The sequence below is a fragment of the Bos indicus genome, chromosome 8, assembly GCF_029378745.1.
Source record: "Bos indicus isolate NIAB-ARS_2022 breed Sahiwal x Tharparkar chromosome 8, NIAB-ARS_B.indTharparkar_mat_pri_1.0, whole genome shotgun sequence".
Lineage (NCBI taxonomy): Eukaryota > Metazoa > Chordata > Mammalia > Artiodactyla > Bovidae > Bos > Bos indicus.
In genome coordinates this window covers 25,111,253-25,137,059 of record NC_091767.1, presented here as the reverse complement: position 1 = coordinate 25,137,059, position 25,807 = coordinate 25,111,253, and the positions used below count along the sequence as shown (strand labels likewise).

At 38.5% G+C, this 25,807-nt stretch overlaps 2 protein-coding genes and 1 non-coding gene across 4 annotated transcripts in view; 1 reads left to right on the top strand and 2 right to left on the bottom strand.

The window, feature by feature from the left end:
- The first annotated feature begins 5,568 nt into the window (after positions 1–5,568).
- On the top strand, positions 5,569–7,170 carry RRAGA (Ras related GTP binding A). The gene has a single exon (XM_019965898.2). The coding sequence runs from the start codon at positions 5,853–5,855 to the stop codon at positions 6,792–6,794; it is 942 nt and encodes a 313-aa protein (XP_019821457.2). The 5' UTR covers positions 5,569–5,852; the 3' UTR covers positions 6,795–7,170.
- A 6,562-nt stretch (positions 7,171–13,732) lies between these two features.
- The window catches only part of HAUS6 (HAUS augmin like complex subunit 6), a 39,317-nt gene continuing 27,242 nt past the window's right edge, over positions 13,733–25,807 (bottom strand). For both annotated transcript variants that reach the window (XM_019965897.2, XM_070794490.1), the window contains exons 13-17: positions 20,432–20,498; positions 19,936–20,121; positions 17,935–18,070; positions 15,329–16,372; positions 13,733–13,874 (exon numbers count right to left, since the gene is read on the bottom strand). In XM_019965897.2, coding sequence (XP_019821456.2) covers positions 13,813–13,874; positions 15,329–16,372; positions 17,935–18,070; positions 19,936–20,121; positions 20,432–20,498 — 1,495 coding nt within the window. In that variant the 3' untranslated portion in view covers positions 13,733–13,812. The remainder of the gene's footprint in view (positions 13,875–15,328; positions 16,373–17,934; positions 18,071–19,935; positions 20,122–20,431; positions 20,499–25,807) is intronic.
- LOC139184703 (small Cajal body-specific RNA 8) lies at positions 20,580–20,713 on the bottom strand. Its single transcript, XR_011568268.1, has one exon. It is a non-coding gene; the product is annotated as a small Cajal body-specific RNA 8 (non-coding RNA).

Sequence of the window (25,807 nt, the reverse complement as noted above, 5' to 3'; positions counted from 1 at the left end):
GATGCCCATCGGCAGACGTATGGCTAAGGAAGTTATGGTACATACACACAATGGAAAAAAGAATGCATTTGAGTCAATTCTAATGAGGTGAATGAAACCGGAACCTATTATACAGAGTGAAGTTAAGTCAGAAAGAGAAACACCAATACAGTATATTAACACATATATATGGAATTTGGAAAGATGGTAATGATGACCCTATATGCAGGGCAGCAAAAGAGACACAGATATAAAGAACAGACTTTTGAACTATGTGGGAGAAAGTGAGGGGGGACGATAAGAAAGAATAGCATTGAAACATGTATATTACAATATGTAAAATAGATGAACAGTACAAGTTTGATGCATGAAGCAGGGTACTTAAAGACAGTGCTCTGGGACAACCCAGAGGGATGGGGTGGGGAGGGATGTGGGTGGGGGTTCAGGATGTGGGACACATGTACACCAGTGGCTGATTCATGTCGATGTATAGCAAAAACCACCACAATATTATAAAGTAATTAGCCTCCAATTAAAATAAATTACTTTAAAATTTAAAAAAGAAAATAAAGAAACACTTCCCAATTAATTCTATAAGGCCAGTATTACTCTGATTCCAAAGCCAGTCAAAAGTATCACACAAGAACTACAGACCACTATCTCTTTTTAAAATATCAGCAAACTGAACCAGCAATATATATAAAGGATTATATTCCATGACCAAGAGGAGTTTATCCCAGAAATACAAGGCTGTTTTAATACTGGAAAAATCAATTAATGTAATATACCACATCAACAGAATGAAAGACAAAAATACTTGATCTCTCAGTGATTCAGGAAAGGCATTAACAAAATCCAATGCCCATTCTTGGTTTTGTTTTTTTACAAATTCCTCAGGAAATTAGGAAAAGAAGGGAGCTTCTTTGGAGGACTTCCCTGGTGGTCCAGTGGTTAAGAATCTACTTGCCAACGCAGGGGACACGGGTTCAATCCCTGGTCCAGGAAGATTCTACATGCCAACGTGCAATTAAGCCCATGTACCACTACTGAGCCCATGCTCTCAAGCCCACGAGCCACAACTACTGAAGGTGGTATGCCTAGAGCCCGTGCTCCACAACAAGAGAAGCCAGCAAAATGAGACACCCACACCTCGCAACTAGCAAGTAGCCCCCGCTCACCACGACTAGAGAAAAGCCCATGCACAGCATTGAAGACCCAGAGCAGCCAAAAATAAGTGAATTAAATTCTTTTTAAAAGAAGGGCAATTCCTCAACCTAATAAAGAACATCTGCAAAAAAGCTACAACTAACATCATGCTTAGCAGTAAGACAGATAGCTTAGTTGCCCCACTGAGATGCAAGGCTCTTTTAACATATGTAAATTAATCAGTGTGATACACCACATTAAAATGAAACATCAAAATCACATGTTCATCTCAACAGGTGCAGAAGAAGCATTTGACAACATTCAACTTCCATTCATAATAAAAATTCTCAACAAAGTAGATGCAAAAGGAAATTTCCTCAACATAATAAACGCCATTTACGAAAAGTCACAGACAACATTATAAACAAGGGGGAGAAAACAGAAAACTTTTTTTCTAAGATTCAATACAAGGCAAGAATGCTCACTCTTGCCACTTCTATTTAACACAGTACTAGAAATACTGTAAATATCAGACAAAAAAAAAGGATAAAAGGAATCCAAATCAGAAAGGAGGAAGTAAAATTCTCACTGTACAGTGACATGATCTTATACATAGAAAACCCTAAACACACACACACACACACACATACATATCTTAGGACTATTAAACAAATTCAGTAAAGTTGCAGGATTCAAAATTCATGCATAAAAAGCAGTTGTGCTTCCAAACACAGACACATAGATCAACGGAACAGAAAAGACAGCCCAGAAATAAATCCATGCACTTAAGACAAAGGCAAGAATAAAAAAAGGAGAAAAATCAGCCTCCTCAATAAGTGGGTGCTGGAGAATCTGAACAGCTATTTGTAAAAGAATGAAATTAACATTATATATGAAACTAACACCATATACAAAAATAAACTCAGACTGAATTAAGACCTAAATGTAAGACTGACTAGAAACCATAAAACTCCTAGAAGAAAATAAAAGTAGAACAAACACCCTTTGACATAAATAGTAGCAATATTTTTTTGGATCTAATTCCTAAAAGCAAAGGAAATAAAAGCAAAACTAAACAAAAAAAACTCAAAAGCTTTTGTACAAGAAAGTGAAAGTGAAAATTGCTTAGTCACTTGTCTGACTCTTTGGGACCCATGGCCTGTACAGTCCATGGAATTCTCCAGGTCAGAATACTGGAGTGGGTAGCCTTTCTCTTCTCCAGGAGATCTTCCCAACCCAGGGATAAAACCCAGGTCTCCGGCATTGCAGGCAGATTCTTTACCAGCTGAGCAAAGGAAACTATCAATAAAACAAAAAGACAATCATTTGCAAATTATATGATTGATAAGGGGTTAATACCCAAAATACTAACCCCTTATGTTGAGCTCATACAACTTAACATCAAAAAAACAAACAACCTACTTTTTTAAATGGGGCAGAAGACCTAAATAGACATGTTCCCAAAGAAGACATACAGATGGCCAACAGGCATACGAAAAGATGCTCAACATCGTTAATCATCAGCGAAATACATAGTAAAACTACAATGAGATATCACCTTACAATGGATATCACTAGAAAAACCACAAATGTCAAATGTTGGTGAGGATACAGAGAAAAGGAACCCTTGTACTGTTGATGGAAATGCAAATCAGTGCAGCCACCGTGGCAAACAGTCTCGAGGTTCTTCAAAAAATTGAAAATAGAATTGTCGTATGATTCAGAAATTCTACTTCTAGGTACATAGTAAAAGAAAAGAAAATCACTATCTCAAAAAGGTATCCGCACCCTCATGTCCACTGCAAGATTATTTACAATAGCCAAGAAGTGAGAATCAGGGACTTTCTGGCAGTCCAGTGGTTAAGACTCTGCACTCCCAATGCAGGGACATAGGTTCAATCCCTGGTCAGAGAACTAAGATCCCTCATGCCACACAACTTGTCAAAAAAGGAAAAAAGAGGTGGAATCAACCCAAGTGTCCACTGAAGGATGAATGAATAAAGAAAATATGATTGATATTAATATATCAATAAATATCAAGGAGAGTGGAAATTCAGCCATAAAGATGAAGAAAATCCTGCCTTTTGCAATAACAAGGATAGACCTTAAAGGCCTTGTACTAAGTTAAATAAGTCGACACATGATCTCATCTATATGTGGAATCTAAAAATCTAAACTCATATATACGTATTGGTTGTTGCCAGAGGTGGGGTTTTAGGAGGTGGGAAAAGTGGGTGAAAGTGGTCTAAAAGTACAAACTCCCAGTTATACATAAATAAGTCTGGGCATGTAATGCATTGTTAACTAAATAGTTATAGTCAATCATGGTGACTATAGTTAACAATATTGTGTATTTGAAATTTGCTAAAAGGAATAGATCTTAAAAGTTATTATCACAAGAAAAAATTGCAACCATGTGAGGGGATGGGTGTTAACTAAACTTACTGTGGTAATCAGTTGGTAAGATATACATATATCAAATTATTAGGCTGTACAGCTAAAATGAATATCAATACAATGTCATAGTTCAATAACACTGTGGAAAGGGGCTGAGGGGAATCACCATAATCCAATGTAAGTACTAGAAGAACTTAAATAAACTGAATACTAAAACCTCAGATATGCAGATGGCACCACCCTTATGGCAGAAAGTGAAGAACTAAAGAGCCTCTTGATAAAAGTGAAAGAGGAGAGTGAAAAAGTTGGCTTTAAGCTCAACATTCAGAAAACTAAAATCATGACATCCAGTCCCATCACTTTATGGCAAATAGATGGGAAAAGTGGCTGACTTTATTTTTCTGGGCTCCAAAATGACTGCAGATGGTGATTGCAGCCATGAAATTAAAAGACGCTTACTCCTTGGAAGGAAAGTTATGACCAACCTAGACAGCATATTGAAAAGCAGAGACATTACTTTGTCAACAAAGGTCCATCTAGTCAAGGCTATGGTTTTTCCAGTGGTCATGTATGGATGTGAGAGTTGGACTATAAAGAAAACTGAGCACCGAAGAATTGATGCTTTTGAACTGTAGTGTTGGAGAAGACTCTTGAGAGTCCCCTGGACTGCAAGGAGATCCAACCAGTCCATCCTAAGGGAGATCAGTCTTGGGTGTTCATTGCTGGGACTGAAACTCCAATACTTTGGCCACCTGATGTGAAGAGCTGACTCATTTGAGAAGACCCTGATGCTGGGAAAGATTGAGGGCAGGAGGAGAAGGGGACAACAGAGGATGAGATGGTTGGATGGCATCACCAACTCAATGGACATGGGTTTAGGTGAACTCCAAAAGTTGGTGATGGACAGGGAGGCCTGGCATGCCGCGGTTTATGGGGTCACAAAGAGTCCGACACGACTGAGCGACTGAACTGAAAACCCCAAAATGTTCAACTTCCAGCAGGAATTCTTTTGTTGATATATTTTAACTAAAATGCATGTCAATATCCACTTGTAGAATATGGTGTTAGAAAATACTCTTATTGGTTCAGAAAATGAAGATATGTTGTTTTAATCATAAAAACAAAAGAAAAATGTTTACGTTGAAAAAAAAGAAGAAATGGTGATTTACATATATACAACGGGAATACTACTCAATCTTTAAAACGGAGATCCTGTCATTTGCAACACCAGGGATGAAACTGGAGGGCATCAGCCTTGAGTGAAATAACCCAGACATAAAAAGAAAAAAACTTTGCATGATCTCACTTATCTTTAGAATCTAAAAAAGTCAAACACATAGCAGCAGAAAGAATAATTATTACCAGGTAGGGGAAACGAGGGTGATGGGGAGATAATAGTCAAAGGATACAAAGTTGCAGTTACGCACGAAGAATAAGTCTAGAGATCTAACCTACAACACGATGACTAACAGCACTGTATTGAATGCTGGAAATTTACTAAGAGAGTAGGTTTAAGGTGCTCTCACCACATTGTTTTTGTTTAGTCGATTAGTCGCGTCCGACTCTTCTGCGACCCCAAGGACTGTGTAGCCCTCCAGGCTCCTCTGTCCATGGGACTTTCCAGGCAAGAATACTGGAGTGGGTTGCCATTTCCTACTCCAGGGGAGGTTAGTCAAGTTGCTCAGTCGTGTCCGACTCTTTGCGACCCCATGGGCTACAGCCTACCAGGCTCCTCTGTCCATGGGATTTTCCAGGCAAGAGTACTGGAGTGGGTTGCCAGGAGGTTAAAACCACCCAAAAGTACACCGCCCATAGTGGGGTGCTGTGCTTTTTCCGGCCACGAGGTGGCAGCAATTCTCCCAACTGCCCACGCACGTACAATTTTGCGACCGTAAGCTCAGTTTAAATAGGAGAACAGAACACCCGAGTCCTGTGTTCCCCTTCCAATCTCTCCTTCGGGTGGTTTGTACTGGGTCTCATTAATAGAGCGGTTTTTCAAAGCTCTTCCGGCAGCGACGCTCGAGAGCGCGGGTTCTCGCGAGATCGCCGCCGGAAGTGGGTGGCTGCGGAGGCTCAGAGACTTCTCTCCCCGGAAGGCGCTCGTTTCTTCGGAGCTGCTGCAGCCGTCCGCCCCGTGGCGCTCTCCCCAGGGAAAGAGCTCACCGGACGCGGCCCTTCCCAGAGCCGAGCTCGGCCCTTCGGCTTCCCCAGCTGTACAGAGGCGCGGCCCAGCCGGCTGAGCCCCGGAAATCCCCGGCTCCCCCCTCCCTCCGTCTGCGCTGCAGTTAGGCCGCGCCCAGAGGCCCAGTCCGCGGCAGCTCCGGCGGGTGATGCCAAATACAGCCATGAAGAAAAAGGTGCTGTTAATAGGGAAGAGCGGGTCGGGGAAGACCAGCATGAGGTCGATTATCTTTGCCAATTACATCGCTCGCGACACCCGGCGCCTGGGTGCCACCATTGATGTGGAGCACTCCCACGTCCGATTCCTGGGCAACCTAGTGCTGAATCTGTGGGACTGTGGCGGTCAGGACACCTTCATGGAAAATTATTTCACCAGCCAGCGAGACAACATCTTCCGTAATGTCGAGGTTCTGATTTATGTGTTCGACGTGGAGAGCCGCGAACTGGAAAAGGACATGCATTATTACCAGTCGTGTCTGGAGGCCATCCTCCAGAACTCTCCTGATGCCAAAATCTTCTGCTTGGTGCACAAGATGGATCTGGTTCAGGAAGATCAGCGTGACCTGATTTTTAAAGAGCGAGAGGAAGACCTGAGGCGTTTGTCTCGCCCGCTGGAGTGTGCTTGTTTTCGAACATCCATCTGGGATGAAACGCTCTACAAAGCCTGGTCCAGTATTGTCTATCAGCTGATTCCAAATGTCCAGCAGCTGGAGATGAATCTCAGGAATTTTGCCCAGATTATTGAGGCCGATGAAGTTCTGCTGTTCGAGAGAGCCACGTTCTTGGTCATCTCCCATTACCAGTGCAAAGAGCAGCGTGATGTCCACCGATTCGAGAAGATCAGCAACATAATTAAGCAGTTCAAGCTGAGCTGCAGTAAATTGGCCGCTTCTTTCCAGAGCATGGAAGTTAGGAATTCTAACTTCGCTGCTTTCATCGACATCTTCACATCAAACACGTACGTGATGGTGGTTATGTCGGATCCGTCGATCCCTTCTGCGGCTACTCTGATCAACATTCGCAATGCCAGGAAACACTTTGAGAAGCTGGAGAGAGTGGATGGTCCCAAGCACAGCCTCCTTATGCGTTGAATATTGCCAAAATACGCTCTCTGAAAATGCTTAATTGCCTTCCCCCCACCCCTTGTTTTTCAATATTCATAATGTCGTGTGCTTATAAGTGGGCTTTGAAATGTGTGCTGCTTATCATTTTCATCTTTCTTCCCTTCTCCCCAGTCTTTTGGACTCTATTTACTCAGTTATCCAGTAGAGCTTTAAAGATGGCCTTTCTGAAAAGTTGGTATGGGGTAACACTAAAGTGGGTGGTGGTGTATGTGTGTATGTGTGTTCTGATTACCTGGTTATAGTAGATACACAAAGCCTTTACAATATCTTCTGTATTGCTTACAAGGTTGCAAAGATGTAATGTTATTTTATCAGCAAGGTATTAAAATGCGTTTATAAATTCTTCTGGCTTCAATCATGAATAAACATTTGTTGTTAGCAGTTTAAAATATGGTCTTATTTGAAATAATTTGAAGGTGGATAATATTAAAGCTGTAGATTCTGACTGCCCACAGGTATTGCTTAACTGGTAAATTTAATTGTGTTATCTTGGCTCCCCCATCGCCTTAAGGATGTTACTTAGCAACTGCAGCAGTGTGGTTAAGAGAATGGTCTCTGGAGCTTTATCACCTGAGCTGAGTTAGTATTCTAGCACTAGTATTCTAGTGCCTTCACTTACTATCTCCATGAACTGAGCAAAGTACTTTATTTTACTGTTTGTTCCCTCATTTGTAAAATGTGGATAAGAATAGCACTGCTTCTTTGGATTAAAACAATATGGAAAGCATTTAGAATAGGGCCTGGCACATACTAATGTGTCAGTTGCCAATACTACCTACTGAACCATTCTTCCCCCCACTGCCAAATTACTGGATGTGTGAAGCCTGGCAAAATAGGAGCTACCTACTAAATCCCAGGTATTCTTAAAGACTTAATGTGCATTTTCTTATCTAACCATAATTTGTAAGGCAGATTACTTTTATCTCTGTTAAAAGATGAGAAAACTGCCATGACCTTATTAAGGTCATACAGCTGCAACTTAGGCAGTGAAATTGCAGATCCTTGCCCCTTACATGCCACTACTTCCTCCATTGACAAAAAAGTTAATCATAAAAATCCTAGCATTTTAGCCATACATTATTCCTTCATATAATTTCCCAAATTTCATAGATTGTGTAAACTGAAGCCTAGTAAGTGACTTCTCTTAAAGAATAGTGTTTCGCCTTGGGCAAGATCACTTTCCCATCTGTATTTATCTGCAAATTGAATAATTTTCAATCCGATTCTTTGATTACATACTTTCAGGGAAGAATTCTAAGGTTCCTGTTTTGAGTTGGCAATGTGATATAGAGAAATAAAAAAGACCTAAAATGCCCTGTTTCAGCTGCCTCATATATTGTTTTAAATGAAATCTAAATATCTTAGAGACAAAACACCTCTTCTCACCTCTCATTTTACAAATGAGGCATTATCTCTATATACAGACATGTAATGTAAGTGATAGGGAATTTCCAAACCTTTATAAAGTTATTTAACATTTATTAAATCCTTTATAGCAGCAACTGTGGATAACAGGGTCCCTACCTATGAAGGGCAAGAAGCTATTGAGACATTATTAAACTAATAGTATAGATGTACTTTTAAAAGTCATTTTAAATTCCACATTTAATACTCTAGAGCTAGGTGCTATGTTTATTCAAAACTGTAGTATGTAAAACATTTACAAATAGTCCCATGGAGGACTCACAGATATTTTAAATTTAGGATGTGGCTTTGACATTGATAGTGCATAAGAAAAAAGGTGTATCAACTATATATTGGCAACTTAATGTGAAAGAGAATTTTACTTTAGCAAATACTTTTACATTAAGGAAAATGTCCTTAAATTTTATTTTAGTATACTTAGGGGAAAAAATAGTGATTCCTTTTATATAGTTCTCAAGGATTAAAATTCCAAAGATCATGGTTACAAAATACATGGTAAAGAATGGTTTCAAAATACTTGTATTTTTGTTTTCAATTAAATTCCCCCAAATTGATTTTCTTTAACATGATATAGTTTTTATTCCACTTGATAACAGTTTTCACGTTGAGCAATATTTTTTGCTTGTCCTCTTTAAGCATTTAAAACAATTAGGACATATAGGCAGTATTCTTGCCTGGAGAATCCTGTGGATGGAGGAGCCTGGTGGGGTGCTGTCTATGGGGTTGCACAGAGTCAGACACAACTGAAATGACTTAGCATGCATGTGTGCACTGGAGAAGGAAATGGCAACCCACTCCAGTATTCTTGCCTGGAGAATCCCAGGGACGGAGGAGCCTGGTGGGGTGCTGTCTATGGGGTCGCACAGAGTTGGACATGACTGAAGTGACTTAGCATGCATGTGTGCATTGGAGAAGGAAATGGCAACCCACTCCAGTGTTCTTGCCTGGAGAATCCCAGGGACGGAGGAGCCTGGTGGGCTGCCATCTATGGGGTTGCACAGAGTTGGACACGACTGAAGTGACTTAGCAGCAACAGGCATTATCTGAAGTTTCATACTAATACAAAAGTCAGTTTATACACCTTCATCTTATGAATAGTGAATAAAAGTACATTCTGTTGTAATGAGAAAAAGTACTCTTATAGCAATAAAGTAGCCCTCCCTCTTTACCATTACTTTAATTCCATCATACAGAAGGCAAAGGAAACAATTCCAATACTTACGTATCAGCTAAGAAAGAAGTATGTATGGTCACACCCCACACACACATCTACATAGGTGTATGTGTATTTAATCAATACAACTGGAGAAATCACAACCATGAAAAAACATAATAAAAGCAATAAATAAAAAATACTAAGTGAACAAAGATTAGCATAAGCTATAGGGGATTTTGGAGAAGGCAATGGCACCCCACTCCAGGACTCTTGCCTGGAAAATCCCATGGACAGAGGAGCCTGGTGGGCTGCAGTCCATGGGGTCGCTGAGAGCCGGACACGACTGAGCGACTTCACTTTTCACTTTCATGCATTGGAGACGGAAATGGCAACCCACTCCAGTGTTCTTGCCTGGAGAATCCCAGGGATGGGGGAGCCTGGTGGGCTGCCGTCTATGGGGTCCCACAGAGTAGGACACGACTGAAGCGACTTAGCAGCAGCAGCATAGGGAATTTTAGAGAAGGGACAGGAAAATGGATAAGGAAAGAGACTTTAAGGTGAATGTGAGATTTGTTCTGAACCTTAAAGGACAAAGGGCTTCCCTGGTGGCTCAGCTGGTAAAGAATCCGCCTGCAGTGAGGGAGACCTGGGTCCAATCCCTGGGTTGGGAAGATCCCCTGGAGAAGGACAGCTACCTACTTCGGTATACTGGCCTGGAGAATTCCATGGACTGTATAGTCCATGGGGTCGCAAAGAGTCAGACAAGACTAAGAGACTTTCACTTTCTAAAGGACAAATATAATTGTGATAAGCTGGGAGATGAAACTAGGATGTTCCAGGTTCAAAATTGTGAATTAAGATTTTTAAAGACACATGCTGACCAAAGCACTTTAGTAAAAAAAAAAAAAAAAAAAGAGGGGAGACCATAGTGGAAGGGGGAATAGATGAATCTATGGAGGGAACCTTGTATGCCTTTAAATTTTAATTCAATTCTAGAATTACCATTTTAATGGTTTTTCCAGTGGTTTTTCCATTTTAAACAAAATGGTATGATCAAAGCAGTCCCTTAAGGACAAAAGGCATGTATGCAGGCAATAACAAACAAGGAAGAGACTAAAAGCAATAAGTCATAATCAAAATGGTTTACAAGAAAGTGACAGATTTAATATACTTTTGTTTATACAACTAGCATACAAAGGACAGGGAAGAATGCCAAAAACTCTCAGCCTATCCCAGGTATGACTCATTTAACAATGTGGTTTTTGTAAATCCATTAATATCTAGAGATATTTTGATCTTCAGATTCTCAGCAATTTAGGGCCTACACTTACTGTAAGCTTCAGCTTCCATTCAGTTCAGTTCAGTTCAGTCACGCAGTCATGTCCGACCCTTTGCAATCTCAAAGACTGCATGCAGCACGCCAGGCTTCCCTGTCCATCACCAGCTTTAGGAGCCTACTCAAACTCATGTTCATTGAGTCGGTGATGCCATCCAACCACCTCATCCTCTGTCATCCCCATCTCCTCCCACCTTCAATCTTTCCCAGAATCAGGATCTGTTCCAATGAGTCAGCTCTTCACATCAGGCAGCCAAAGTACTGGAGTTTCAGCTTAGCATCAAGTCCTTCCAATGAATATTCAGGACTGATCTTTTAGGATGGACTGGCTGGATCTCCTTGCAGTCCAAGGCACTCTCAAGAGTCTTCTCCAACACCACAGTTCAAAAGCATCAATTCTTCAGCACTCAGCTTTCTTCACAGTCCAACTCTCACATCCATCCATGACCACTGGAAAAACCATAGCTTTGACTAGACAGACCTTTGTTGGCAAAGTAGTATGCTTTTTAATATGCTATCTAGGTTGGTCATAACTTTTCTTCCAAGGAGCAAGCATCTTTTAATTTCATGGCTGCAGTCACCATCTGCAGTGATTCTGGAGCCCAAAAAAATAAAGTCGGTCACTGTTTCCATTGTTTCCCCATTTATTTGCCATGAAGTGATGGGACTAGATGCCATGATCTTAGTTTTCTGAATGTTGAGTTTTAAGCCAACTTTTTCACTCTCCTCTTTCACTTTCATCAAGAGGCTCTTTAGTTCTTCACTTTCTGCCAAACAGTTTCCTTATCAAACAGCTAAGATCTATAAAGCGGTATGGTGTGAATAGTGTACCTAGCTTCTTTAAGAAACCCCAGGACTAAAGGCGAATTATATCCCCTGGCACTGACTCTCAAGTTTCTTATTAAGCCTAACAATTATCAGGGAAGCATATTTAAAAGCGGAAATTTCTAATCCTCATTTTAGACCTACAGAATCCACATTTTTTAAGATGTATCCCAGGTAATTTCTTGAGTCCATCTTAGACAAGTCATTTAAAGAAGGTCCCTAGCTTTGGTATCATTATCTATAAAATAGGTACAATATCACTATCTTACAGAGGTTTAAGAATTAATTGATATAATTTGTATTATTAAGTATCTAATACATATTATTAAGTATCTGGGTTTCCCAGGTGGTGCTAGTGGTAAAGAACCCACTTGCCAATCCAGGAGACGTGAGAGACTCGGGTTCAATCCCTGGGTGGGGAAGATCCCCTGGAGGAGGGAATGGCAATCCACTCCAGTATTCCTGCCTGGAGAATCCCATGGACAGAGAAGCCTGGTGGGCTACAGTCCATGGGGTCACCAGGAGTCAGATATGACTGAAGCAACTTAACATGCACACATATTAAGTATCTAGGAATGGCCCTGGCAATTTGTAGATGCTAGTATGAGAGCTGCACCTTCTCCTTAACATATTAATTTTGAGCTTACCAGTACTGGGTTTCTTAAGACTAAAGAACAGTTTGCTTGTAGACCTGCAGAATCCCTATTTGTTCTATTAACTAATAAAAGAATATGCCACCTGAGGAGAAGCTTTTCTCTTCCACTTTCTTTTCCACTGCTAATAGAGTAATTATATGTGTTTTTCTTATGTCTTTTCTCACACACACCCACACACACATGCCTGGCCTTCAAACTTGGATCAAACAAGCAACACAAAAGAAAATAAGCCAAAATTAGTCATGAAAGATGAACTATTAAGCCCAACTACTTCCAGAACTCTCTCCTTCAACTTTTCTCCTCTTCTGGCCAGTTTCTTGGCAAATGGACAAAGCTGCGATGGTTAAGAGCTGGCATTAGACACAGGGGTGCTGTAGGTGCTATAACCCTTCCAGCATGTACTTAACCTCCTGGTTCACAGAGGGTAATGGCATATATTCACCTGAATGCTAAAGACAAGCCTTTCTCTTGGCTGGGAGGCCTGACTAAATCAGGCAGGACACTATACAAGAGACCTCACATCTGACTCCCATTTAAAGTCCAGAAAGCCCACTCCTGCAGCCATATCCTACACCTTGGCCTTTTAGTTCTGAGGTCTTGTTGATTTATTAAGGAAGGAAAATAGCGTTAAACCCTAGCTTCATCACCGACTTAGCTGTGTAACACTGAACAAGTTATTTAACCCCAAATTCAGTTTTTTCAAGTTAATTTGAAGCTGTTCTATAGGCAGTTGGGGAACTGATGGTTTTTGAGGAGGAAAGTAGCAATACAAATTAGCTCCCCCAAAAGTAGTGCCCCTCCAACAAAAAATACACACTAATTTTTTTTTTTCTGTTCAAATAAAACACTAGAGTTAAATTCTCAAAGTCTAAATTAGTCTAAACATAAAACTGCTATACAATCCACTGAATGGATTTATAGTTATTGTCCCTCAAAAATATCTAGTCATCGTCCACTTTTTTCTTTCTACCCCAGTCTTCACTATCATCACAGGCACTTTATTCTATCAAACATCATTTTTCAGAACCAACCTACTTGAATAATCATTAAGCCTCTTTAGAGCTTTCCCAAACTTAAACTTTGTCATTTTGACTATACATTACTCTCCTCACTTAATAGAAGTTATTTCCCTAAAAAGAAAAATCATATATCTAATAGCTATTAAGTAAACCACTTGATAAAATTACATCAAAAACTACTCATCTTTATGTTAATTAACTGAATTAGGACATAATAAATTAGCCTACTACCTTGTCATTTACTTCATGCTTACAATATTACTCTGGCTTCCTGGGTAGCTCAAATGATAAAGAATCTCAAGAAAGAAACCAAAATGGCTTCACATAACTTGATATTTGCTTTCCAATACTTCACAGTTCAACCCCCTATCCATACAAAGCAAGAAAATCCAAACATATTCTCCTTACCTAAAAACAGTAGAAAAGGCTAACAGGCATTATTTAAGACTTTTTTAGACTTTGAAAAACAGTTACACTTCCCATGTGTATTTAAACTGCAAATTAGTTTTTATTTTATGTCATTGCTTCAAATTAAGTGCATCACAGTTAAACTGACTGGACTACTGCTTCATCTTGTTGAGTCAGATGGAGATACTTCTGCATCAAGGCTCTTATTCAAGATTTCTTCTTCTGCAAAATTGATTTTAAAAAGAGAAAAAAAAGGATAAACGTTATAAAGAAAAAGTATGTCAAATTCCATGTAATAGCAAACTTCAGTCTTCAGAAAAAGTTCACAGGCAAATACGTAACTGTGATAAAATTACCGTTATTCTCACTGAGGTACCTCTTTGCCAGAGGTACATCTGTCCTAGAATACTTTTTAACACACCAGTGTTTAATTATCATGGGCAAATCAGAATGATTTATAATCTGTATTACCAGATCTATATCTGTTCCAGCATGCTTTAAGAGCAGTTTTTGTTTTGCTGAAGTACAGGTGATTTACAATATTGTATTAGATTTAGATGGACAAAGTGATTTATATATTTCTTACTACCTATATTATATTGATTTTATATTTTTTAACATATACATTATACATATTTTATACTATATTACATATTTTTCCATTATTTTCCATTATAGGTTATTATAAGATATTGAATACAGTTCCAAGAGCAATTGTTTTTAACTCTTTATGATGAGCCAAACTTATCTGCCATCCAGCTTCAATAATTATTAATACTAATTGTTACAAGTTGAACTGTGTCCCTTCCAAAAGAAGTTCTAACTTCTGTACCTCATGTTAAAGTACATGTTCTGTACCTGATGTTAAAGTTCTAACTCCTGTACTTCAGAATATGGCTTTATTTGGAAATAGGGTCACTGCAGACATATTCAGTTAAGAGTAGGATGGGAGCACAATGGGCTGTCAGTCTATACGATGAGTATCCTTATAGGAAGGTACATAGAACACAAGGGGAGAATGCCATGTGCAGGTGGAGGCAGAGATGAACTACGCTGCCACAAGCTAAAGAACACCTGGGAGTATCAGAAGCTAGAAAAGTCAAGGATCATCCTCTGTGATTTCAGAGGGAACATGGTCATGCCAACACTGTGAGCCTGAGTACTACCCTCCAAAACTTGTTTCCTCCAGAAACAAAAAAATTTCTGTTGTCTAAAGCCACCAAGTTTGTGGTACTTTGTTATGGCAGCCCTAGGAAAGTAGTACATTGACCCATCTTGTCACCACACCCCCATCAAATTACTTCAAAGCAAATCATAGATACTATAAGTTTTGAGATATTTCTTAACATTTTTAGAACCATCTTCCATTAGTGAAGATTTTGACAAGATCTGTTTTCAGTAGTTTGTATTACAAAAGCAACAGGTTCCAGGATTTTGGTTTTGTTTTCCACCCCTGTCCCATACCAGTTGTAAGTTATATACATCATCTCATCACAAGAGATTCTGAAAGTACCCATAAAAATGATGGACTCACTTTTCTCATCCTGACTGAAGGAATAAGGAATATATTCTGTCTCATTAACAAGATCATGTAACAGTCACTGAATACTATTTTTACGAGAAGTTGAGAGAAAACTTTCAACAGGTCAATATGCCCACGTCTAGTTAAATCTTACCTGTTAAATTAGATAGAAGTTCTCCAAGGCTACATGGTATTGTGGTCTTCAATCTTTGTTCCACTGGAGAAAACTTAATTAGTGGTGAAAGAGACCGTTTTCTTTCACCAAGGGACATGCGTGAAGATGGTTTTGTATAGTCAATGTGCAAATCATGAATGCCCAAAAAATTAAGCATATCATCAGTCTGCATCTTTTGTGGAGTAAGGCTCAATTCTGGTTTGTGTCTTTCAAGTATTTCAGGATTAGAGAGGTAAATTTCTTCCCTTCGCTTGGATGGAGATTTCTTCAGAGCCTCATATCCACTGCAAGTAGCCTGTAAATTGAAGTCTGATTCTGGAGTAGTCTGTTTTTCTCCCACAACATCTTCTGTGAAAATGCCACTGTGCATAGGACTATTTGGTTCCAGGTTAAAAGTGGCCTCTGTACTACTGGGGCTAATAAGACTTATGTGACCAACTTCTGGAAGAGTTTCATGTAATATGCCAAAATCACCATCTTTAAAACTGGAACTAATTTCACTTGATACCTGAAAACAGTTCCATAACATACTGTTATACATGGAAAAGTCTTTGTAAGAAGCTTTTGATTGGTCTGATATTTTAATATTATCTTCTTCACTGCTACCTAACACATTTCTTCTATTGCCTACAGCAGGGGAAAATGTCTCTATTTGGCTAGTTTCTAAAAGTTTATTCTGTAAAGTTGTACAGTCCAAATCTTGCATACAAATTATGTCCTTATTTAACAAATCTGATGGATTTTGTGTTGTTGGTTCACCTATGCAAGTGGTCACCACAGGTTTCTGAGGCACACACTCGAGGCAATCTGAAACAACTTTCTCTTCAGGCAGATGAGAATGACTAGAATCGGACACAGTGGCTGCTGACAAGAAACTGGCCATGCTAAACTCTTTTTGATTATGCACCACAGGTAAGGATTCTGGCAATTCTTCTCTACGTTCAGTATCCACTTGAATTGGTTCTGTACTTCTGTTATCTTCTGTATCAACAGCTTTTCTCCATGAGCTCCGAATTTCACTTACTAATTAAATGAAGAGGGAAATAACACAAGTTGCTAATAAATTCCCAAACAGAACATGCAATTAAACATTTCATTTCTCGTGCTCAAGATAAAGCTGCTGACTCAGTATATGTTCATAGGTATGCCAGCTGAATGACAAGGCTCCACAATATACCAAAGCCCAACAACATCAAAGAACCACATCTCCAAATGATCACACAACAAACAAAAGCTGTTCCTGAAATATGCATATACTTTCACACAGCACATACAAATTACATGTGTTTAAAAGATATTTTCTTGTCCATCTAGGCCAGGGTTCAGCAAACTTTCTATAAAGGGCCAAATAGTAATACATCAGGTTTTTCACACCATCTTGTCTGTGGCAACTGTTCAGTTCTGTCACTGTTGTGCGAAAGCAACCATAAAAGATATGCTGACAAATGAACAAAGAAAGAAAGTGAAGCCGTTCAGTCATGTCTGACTTTTTGCAACCCCATGGACTGTAGCCCACCAGGCTACAGAATCCCATGTAGTCCATGGGATTCTCCAGGCAAGAATACTGGAGTGGGTTGCCATTTCCTTCTCCAAGGGATCTTCCCAACCCAGGTCTCCCGCACTGCAGGCAGACGCATTAACCTCTGAGCCACCAGGGAAGCCCTACAAATGAACAAGGTTGTGTTCAAAACAACTTTATTTATAAAAACATACAGTGGGCAGATGTGGTTCACAAGATGTAGTTTGCCAAACACCAACCTATACAGTGGCTAGGTTCAACCTGAACTGAATCCATTTAACTTTCAATATGTAATTTCTAGTAGTATAATGGAAATTACACTTACTCACTCACCCAGGATGATGTGCCTACATGAGGACAAGAATATCAGAACTTTGCCTATGTGATACAGGTTGTAAGGAGACACTACTGGAGAGTCTGACAAGCTTTGGAGCAATAGATGAGATCTCTGTACACACAGTTTTTGGCTGATGCTGCTGGTTGTTGACTAGAAGAATATGGCCTCCATACTCTATAAGTGGGCTTCCCAGGTGGCTCAGTGGTAAAGAATCTTCCTGCCAATGCAGGAGACATGGGTTTGATCCCAGGTCAAGGAGATCTCCTGGAGAAGGAAATGGCAACCTACTACAGTATCCTTGCTAGGGAGATCCCATAGACAGAGGAGCCTAGCAGGCAACAGTCCATGGGGTCACACAAAAAGAGTCAGACACCACTTAGCAAGTAAACAACAACTCTATAAATGTTGATCACAAATCAGATGTGGAGGCAGAGGATTTTATTAAGTAATCAACTAAAATATTTTCCAGGAAAAAGCCAAGTAAAACAACAAACACAAAACTGTATAGTCATCAGGGCAAAATAATACTGCTGAAGGACTGCCATATGAGTGACAGTGCTCACAGTATTTCAGTAAAAGTCCCCCACATCAAAACAAATAGAGCCAATGCCACTAAACTGAAAGATACAGAAAACAATTTTAAAATGAATTTCAGAAGATCTGTCAGACCATGGTTCTAACAGTAGTATGTCTAAGAAAGAAAAGTGACCAAAAGCATTATTAACTTACTCAAGTTTTCTGGAGTTCGGGGAATTTGACTCCTTGTTAAGAATGGGTTAGAAATTAGAGAGTCAATTAGTTCCTCTAATTTTACTTCTTTTTCTTCAGAGAGCTGTGGTGAATTAGATAAAACTGCCCTTGCGACCTAAAACAGAAAAGAAAAAGTAAATCAAAAATATAAAGCCCACTGGTAGACTACAACAAAAGCCGTAATAACAGCAACATGCACAAAAATAAGCTCAACAATGTAGCTCCCAGACACTTCATACAGACTATATAGGCACAATCCTATAAGGTGAAATCAAACCCCAAACCCATTTCCTTCCTTCTTATCTTAAATGAATATCCTGTTACATAGAGAAAAAGATAAATCTTTATACCTGGAAAGATTTAGACATAGATAGTTCTGACTACAGTGATCTGAGCTATATGCCACACTTATGAGCTTCACAATTCCATATCTGCTAAAATGACCAGTTCTAAAGCATACAGGTTCTTCTTAAAGTCCACTGAACAGTAGCACCTCTATTAATAGAGTACATTATGGTGACAACATACTTCTTTCTCATAAATTAGTGAACAAAACATAGGAATATATTTTTAAAATAGAGAAAAGCGTACGATATGAAAATAGCATTCTATACTAAATTTTAATAAAACCAGGAAACAAAAATAAGCAAATTAAAATCTCTGTGCCCTGAGATTCCTAAAAAAGAAACTGCCTACAACCATAATCAAACTGACTCCAGTTCACCCTCCTCCATGAAAAGAGATGGCTTCTCAGAATTCTAACACTAAATATTCCTTGTCATAAACACCACTATTGTTGTTGTTTAGTCACTAAGTTGTGTCTGATTCATTTGCAACCCCACGGACTGTAGCCCACCAGGCTCTTCTATCCGTGGGATTTCCCGAGCAAGAATACTGGAGTGGGTTGTCATTTTCTTCTTCAGAGGATCTTCCCAATCCAGAGATTGAACCCAAGTTTCCTGCATCAGGAGGCAGATTCTTTACCACTGAGACACCAGGGAAGCCCTGTCATAAACACTATTAGAATTAATTTCACTTTTCAGAGCTTTATGAGATGTTAGGACTCTCCTCATCCATCCCTTCTCATACCACTGCTACTATCAATTCTTTTAGCCAAAAAATGTGCCTTTCCTCCCATATCAGGAAAGAAAAAAAGAATGACTAACCATCTTTTCTTTAGTACAGAGTCAATCAGCTAATACAGAGAAACAAAAAATTTTAGAGATTTAAAAATACTTAAGAGACCATGAAACAATGAATGAATCAATATGCACTAAACCAAAATTTTCTTTCAGTTGCTCAGGAATGTAAAACAGCTGATATACTTTCTGGCTGTTTATCCAAATTCAAACAATGGGAAATATGTAATAAAAATAACATTAAAGAATAGCCTAGCCATTTAATTTATGTAAACTGAGTTCTAATACTCAGCATTAGTAGTAGTATACGGTCACTTACCAGTGAAAAGTAGAAAAGTATTAGGAACAGAGCTGGTTAAGAAAACCAAGATCATAAACAATCATGCATTTATTCACTTTTGAAATATTTAAAAAGCAGGACAAAACTTTTGCTTAGTGATAATATATATTATATAGCCTTTGTTCTAAAATTCAAAAACAGAGGAAGCTCAGCTAAGAAATAGATAACAGAGTATTTTAATAAAGTATAATGATTGGGTGTTATCTATCCAACAATTTATATAATGATTAATTCAAAAATATTATACATGTATTATTTTTACACTCTTGGATAGTTATAGAATGGGACATGGGTTCTAAACCATGGATGTAATCTTAAGTAAGTTTACTTCATTATATCTTTCCTACTTTAGGGGAGGATAAACTTTGCTTTTTTTATTATCTGTGACCTCCTTTCCAAAAATACCCTAGTTAATCAATAATTAACTATACTTCACTTATAACCCCAACACCATCAAGAAAATAACATATTTCAGTATACTTATTACAATATTTTTCTAACCTCGTCTACCAGATGATCTTGCTCCTTCTGGAATGGATTGCTCTTTTTAGCTGGCAGAGACCCTCCACATGCACTACTATCTGTATTCTTTGCAATATTTGATGATGAAGAGTCTTCTACATTAAATTCTGGTGTTTTCTTAGGAACTGTTTCATTTTTCTCTCTAAGAGTTATCAACTTCGTGTCCTGAAAAAGATAGATGTATAATGTTAAAAACTTAATAATGGTACCTGATCTTTATTAGAGGTTCTAGAGTTATCATGAACCTATAAAAAGTTGTTAACATTACTATAAAAACTATGTTCACTGACACAATTTAAAAATTCCAATATTCCCATTTAGAAGTAGTAAAAAATGTATAAATAGGAGTGGTACATAATGTTCACAAACAGGGAAGTGTGAAAACAAATTTAATTTGAGATATCAACAAAAGTAAAGAATATTTTATCATAAATAATTATGGTCAGAATTAATTTTAAATTGTTTTAAAACGTACCTTTTCAAGTAATGTAACAATGTCTCCACCTAATGGTGGAACTGGCTGTAACGGGAAAGAAGCAGGGCTAAAAGGAAAAATATTATTAAATCCAAGTTATGAATAAGAAAGAATTCCATTCACTTGATATATCTAAATATTGTAAAGAAACTGTCTGCCCCGTATCTGTCCGTTACGATTTCTCTCAATTCGTCCCGGTCATCAAAAGGCAGTGTATTATTCTAGGGAGGTATAGTGACAATTAGAGCAGTACTTCAGCCCAATTTGTGTATCAGCCTCCCAAATTTGAATATTTTCCTTACCCACTATGTATTTTAAGTCAACAGCATTTTTTACACAGGTTAGATGACTTGATGAACACTCAGAAACTTGAGTACAGGGTAAAAACAAATTCAGTTAACTAATAATAATCACATTATTGCCAGAAGATTCCGTGGAGAAGGAAACAGCAACCCACTCCAATACTCTTGCCTGGAAAATTCCATGGACTGAGCAGCCTGATAGGCTACAGTTCATGGGGTCGCAAAGAATCGGACACAACTGAGCGACTTCACTTTCACTTTCTTTCAGGCTTCAGATAACAGAAGCATTGTAGCAGCAACTGTAAGCTTCTTTGGATATTTCAGGTCCAAAAGCAATTTCTCTTACGCTGAATTTTTTATGGCCAATATATTATAGTAAAGTCATAAAACTTTAATTTGTGACATTCTACACTGTGCGCATGCTAAGTTACTTCAATTGGATCCAACTCTGTGACCCCGTGGACTGTAGCCCGCCAGGCTCCTCTATCCACAGGATTCTCCAGGCAAGAATACTGGAGTGGGTTGCCATGCCCTCCTCCAGGGGATCTTACCAACCCAGGGATCGAACCAGCATCTCTTGTCTCCTGCATTGGCAGGTGAGTTCTTTACCACCGAGCCACTTGGGAAGTCCTATTCTACACATTTTGGCTTGTCTCAGGTCAGATTTGGAGAAGGAAATGGCAAACCACTCCTGTATTCTTGCCTGGAGAATCCGATGGACGGAGGAACCTGACAGGTCATGGCTCATAGGGTTGCAGAGTCGGACACGACTGAAGCGACTAAGCATTCAAGCACACATTCTACACATAGTGTTCCTTAATCTCTTAGATTCTCTTGCCCCTTTTGGTAAACATGAAAACCTTACACATCTTTTCACTATAATTACAAAAGAGGGTATTAAATATTTTTTAAGCCTTCAAAGTAATGATAACTTTAATCATTTATCTTCATCTTGAAAGTGCTTTCAAATTCAATCACGGATTAGGTCTGCTCACTGACCAAAAGCCTCACAGGTAAAGTGAAAGGTAGGATTACCACTTTCAACATCAAGCATACCGATTTTTTCCTTTCTGTTCATAGAAAAGTACAAACAGCTTTGCAAATATTTTACATAACAGCAAATATTCTTTTCAAACTTTTTCAAATGTGCTCTTCTTGAAATCTACCTTCCAAACATAATTCAAAAATCACTGAAATTGCTCAAGCCTCAACTTTGTCTTGACAGGATATGATCTAGATATCTAGAGCAAAAGATGAATAATTACTACTTAGCGTGACTTCATCCAAATTCTTCACCAAACTTGACATGAAAATGATCAGAAAGCCCTTTAAAGCAGGGCCAGCAAGTTATGGACAAACACCACTAAGATGCCACCAAAAGACTAGTGAGCTCCTTAAGGACAAAGACTATGTCTTACCAAAGGCTATTCCCAAGTCCTAACAGTGCCTGGCACTTGGTAGTACCACACATATATGTAACTGATTAATGGATGGATTGATCAATGAATAATGCCACTTGAAGATGAGGTTCTATAGATGCCACCAAATTTTTCTATTTGAATCATTCTTGCAGAGTCTCATAAGAGAGAAAAATGAAACCACATTCTATACCTCTTCTCTCTCATTTAGGAAGTGGCAACATGCTGTTAGTCTTGCTAATATCTTGATTCATAAACTGAATTGAGCCCTGGCTCAGTCCTTACTCTCTACCCTCTTGCCATGCCAAAACTGAGGCCCAAGAAATCCAGATAAAAAGGGTACTGATCCTATTGTGGAAATTTACCCTAAAAACATTTCCAAAAGAAAAAAGACATGCTTTCTATAGTAAAATTTTAAGGAAAACCTAAAGTCTAAAAATAAAATATTACACAGCTATTTTAAGTGGTTATATAATGTTAAACACATACACAAACTTTAAAAAATGTATTTATGCTATGATAATGCTGAGAAAATTTTGTATTTTAGAATACAAGACTATATTCATGCTTTGATTAGAACTAAAATTATAAGTAAAGTCTAAAAAGTACTTGGGAAAGAATCTGAAAAGTGATTTGTTAGAAATTTTAGCTAGTTTTTTAAATTTTTCATTTGTTGTTATTACAATATGTCTACAACTAACATAGAAATAATTAAAGAAGAAGGAAATAATAAAATGAGATTAGAATTCAATTTCTAAGTCTAAGGATGTTTATTTGGAATGCATGCAATATCACACTGCCCTATCTTTGAAATGCAATAAAGGAGAAACTCTAGAGTGTAAAGGTCTAGAAGAACTGCATCACCACCACTAGAAATATCATGGAACCCTCCTTTCCAGAAACCACTGCAAAGAAAGGTACTATGCACAGTGTGCAGCAAAGGCATCACCAATTGAATTCTGATTGTAGGTATAGTGAAGCCTCCATCACTCTGATCAAAACCAAGCCAGGAGATTTATGGAGAAGACTCCTTATATTTTAGTACTTGTGAAAAGTCAAACAACACACTTACTCTAAAAACTACATTCATTTCATGTTTTTTAACTGAATAGCTTAACCATTTTCACATATGAATTTCCCAATTAACTACAGTGACACTGATGTAAGATGATGCCTCTATAAATATTTAGTGTAACAGCTGTACTATATGCCAAAAAGGGGTATTTCTTTAAGTGCAATCTACCCACATTACACATGAAACATTGTATTACAAAATACTTTTTTAATAAACAATTCTGAGAAGAAATTTTACTTCTACATCTCAGTAATTCAACTCTTTACCTCTCTTCTACTCTTCTATTAAGCAGTAATAAATTTTCATTTCCCATTAAGCATTTATCCTTCATCACCAAAAGCCTTCCTCTACCTTCTTTTAATATCCCAACCTATAAGTAAAATTAAGTATCAAAAGACAGTTAAAAGCTCCAGGAGCTTGAAAGAGGATAAATGAGGAACTGAAATTATTTAAAACAACTTTTTCCAATTTTAAGAGAATTCTATTTGAATTAAATTTTTAAGGGCTAAGTGTCTGGCTCCTGTAGAATTCTGATAGTATATCTTAGTATAAAATTCTACCTCAAGAAAGAATCTTAAGGTTCATGTTGTTCAAAAACAAAATCAGATTTGTGAATTAATCTACTAACTCCATTAATTTTTAGTCCAGCAAGAGATGTTAATCAAAATTAATTTGTTCTCTCAAGAAAAGACATGAAAAAATAACTGAGACTGGGAGCACCAACTATTTCCCTCTAAGAGGCATGCTTTAAGAACAACTGTGATAAGAGGGTAAAATTAGCAAGCCCAATAACTTTAGTTTCTTCAATACCACGTCCTCACTGAATATTTCATTATATTTCTTTAGGTACTTAGAAAATCAACATCACACCCATATCTAAAAACAAAAATAAAATTCTTTCACAAGTAGTCCAGGTCCGTCTATAAACAGAAAATTACTGCAGAGCAAACTGCCAATAGCATAATTTCACATTTAAGTTTTGACTCTGGTTATGGTGTTTTTTGATCTGTGGTGGTGGAGAAGACTCTTGAGAGTCCCTTGCATGGCAAGGAGATCAAACCAGTCAATCCTAAAGGAAATCAGTCCTGAATATTCACTGGAAGGACTGATGCAGAAGCTGAAACTCCAGTACTTTGGCCACCTGATGCAAAGAACTGAAAAGACCCTGATGCTTGGAAAGATTGAAGGCAGGAGGAGAAGGGGACAACAGAGGATGAGATGGCTGGATGGCATCACCAATTCGATGGACACGAGTTTGAGCAAGTTCCGGTGGTTGGTGATGGACAGGGAAACCTGGCATGCTGCAGTCCATGGGGTCACAAAGAGTCAGACATGACTGCACGACTGAACTGAACTCAATGGTGTTTTAGTTTATTATAACTTACTAAGAGCAGTGGCCACAGGACTGGAAAAGGTCAGTTTTCATTCCAACCCCAAAGAAAGGCAATGCCAAAGAATGCTCAAACTACCGCACAATTGCACTCATCTCACACGCTAGTAAAGTAATGCTCAAAATTCTCCAAGCCAGGCTTCAGCAATATGTGAACCAAGAACTTCCAGATATTCAAGCTGGTTTTACAAAAGGCAGAGAAACCAGAGATCAAATTGCCAACATCCGCTGGATCATGGAAAAAACAAAAGAGTTCCAGAAAAACATCTATTTCTGCTTTACTGACTATGCCAAAGCCTTTGACTGTGTGGATCACAATAAACTGTGGAAAATTCTGAAAGAGATGGGCATACCAGACCACCTGACCTACCTCTTGAGAAACCTATATGCAGGTCAGGAAGCAACATGGAACTGGACATGGAACAACAGACTGGTTCCAAATAGGAAAAGGAGTACGTCAAGGCTGTATATTGTCACCCTGCTTATTTAACTTATATGCAGAATACATCATGAGAAACACTGGGCTGGAAGAAGCACAAGCTGGAATCAAGATTGCCGGGAGAAATATCAATAACCTCAGATATGCAGATGACACCACCCTTATGGCAGAAAGTGAAGAGGAACTAAAAGGCCTCTTGATGAAAGTAAAAGAGGAGAGTGAAAAAGTTGGCTTAAAGCTCAACATTCAGAAAATGAAGATCATGGCATCTGGTCCCATCACTTCATGGGAAATAGATGGGGAAACAGTGGAAACAGTGTCAGACTTTATTTTTTGGGCTCAAAAATCACTGCAGATGGTGACTGCAGCCATGAAATTAAAAGACGCTTACTCCTTGGTGAAAAGTTATGACCAATCTAGATAGCATATTGAAAAGCAGAGCCATTACTTTGCCAACAAAGGTCTGTCTAGTCAAGGCTATGGTTTTTCCAGTGGTCATGTATGGATGTGAGAGTTGGACTGTGAAGAAAGCTGAGTGCCGAAGAATTGATGCTTTTGAACTATGGTGTTGGAGAAGACTCTTGAGAATCCCTTGAACTGCAAGGAGATCCAACCAGTCCATTTTAAAGGAGATAAGCCCTGGGTGTTCTTTGGAAGAAATGATGCTAAAGCTGAAACTCTTGGCCACCTCATGAAAAGAGTTGACTCACTGGAAAAGACTCTGATGCTGGGAGGGATTGGGCGCAGGAGGA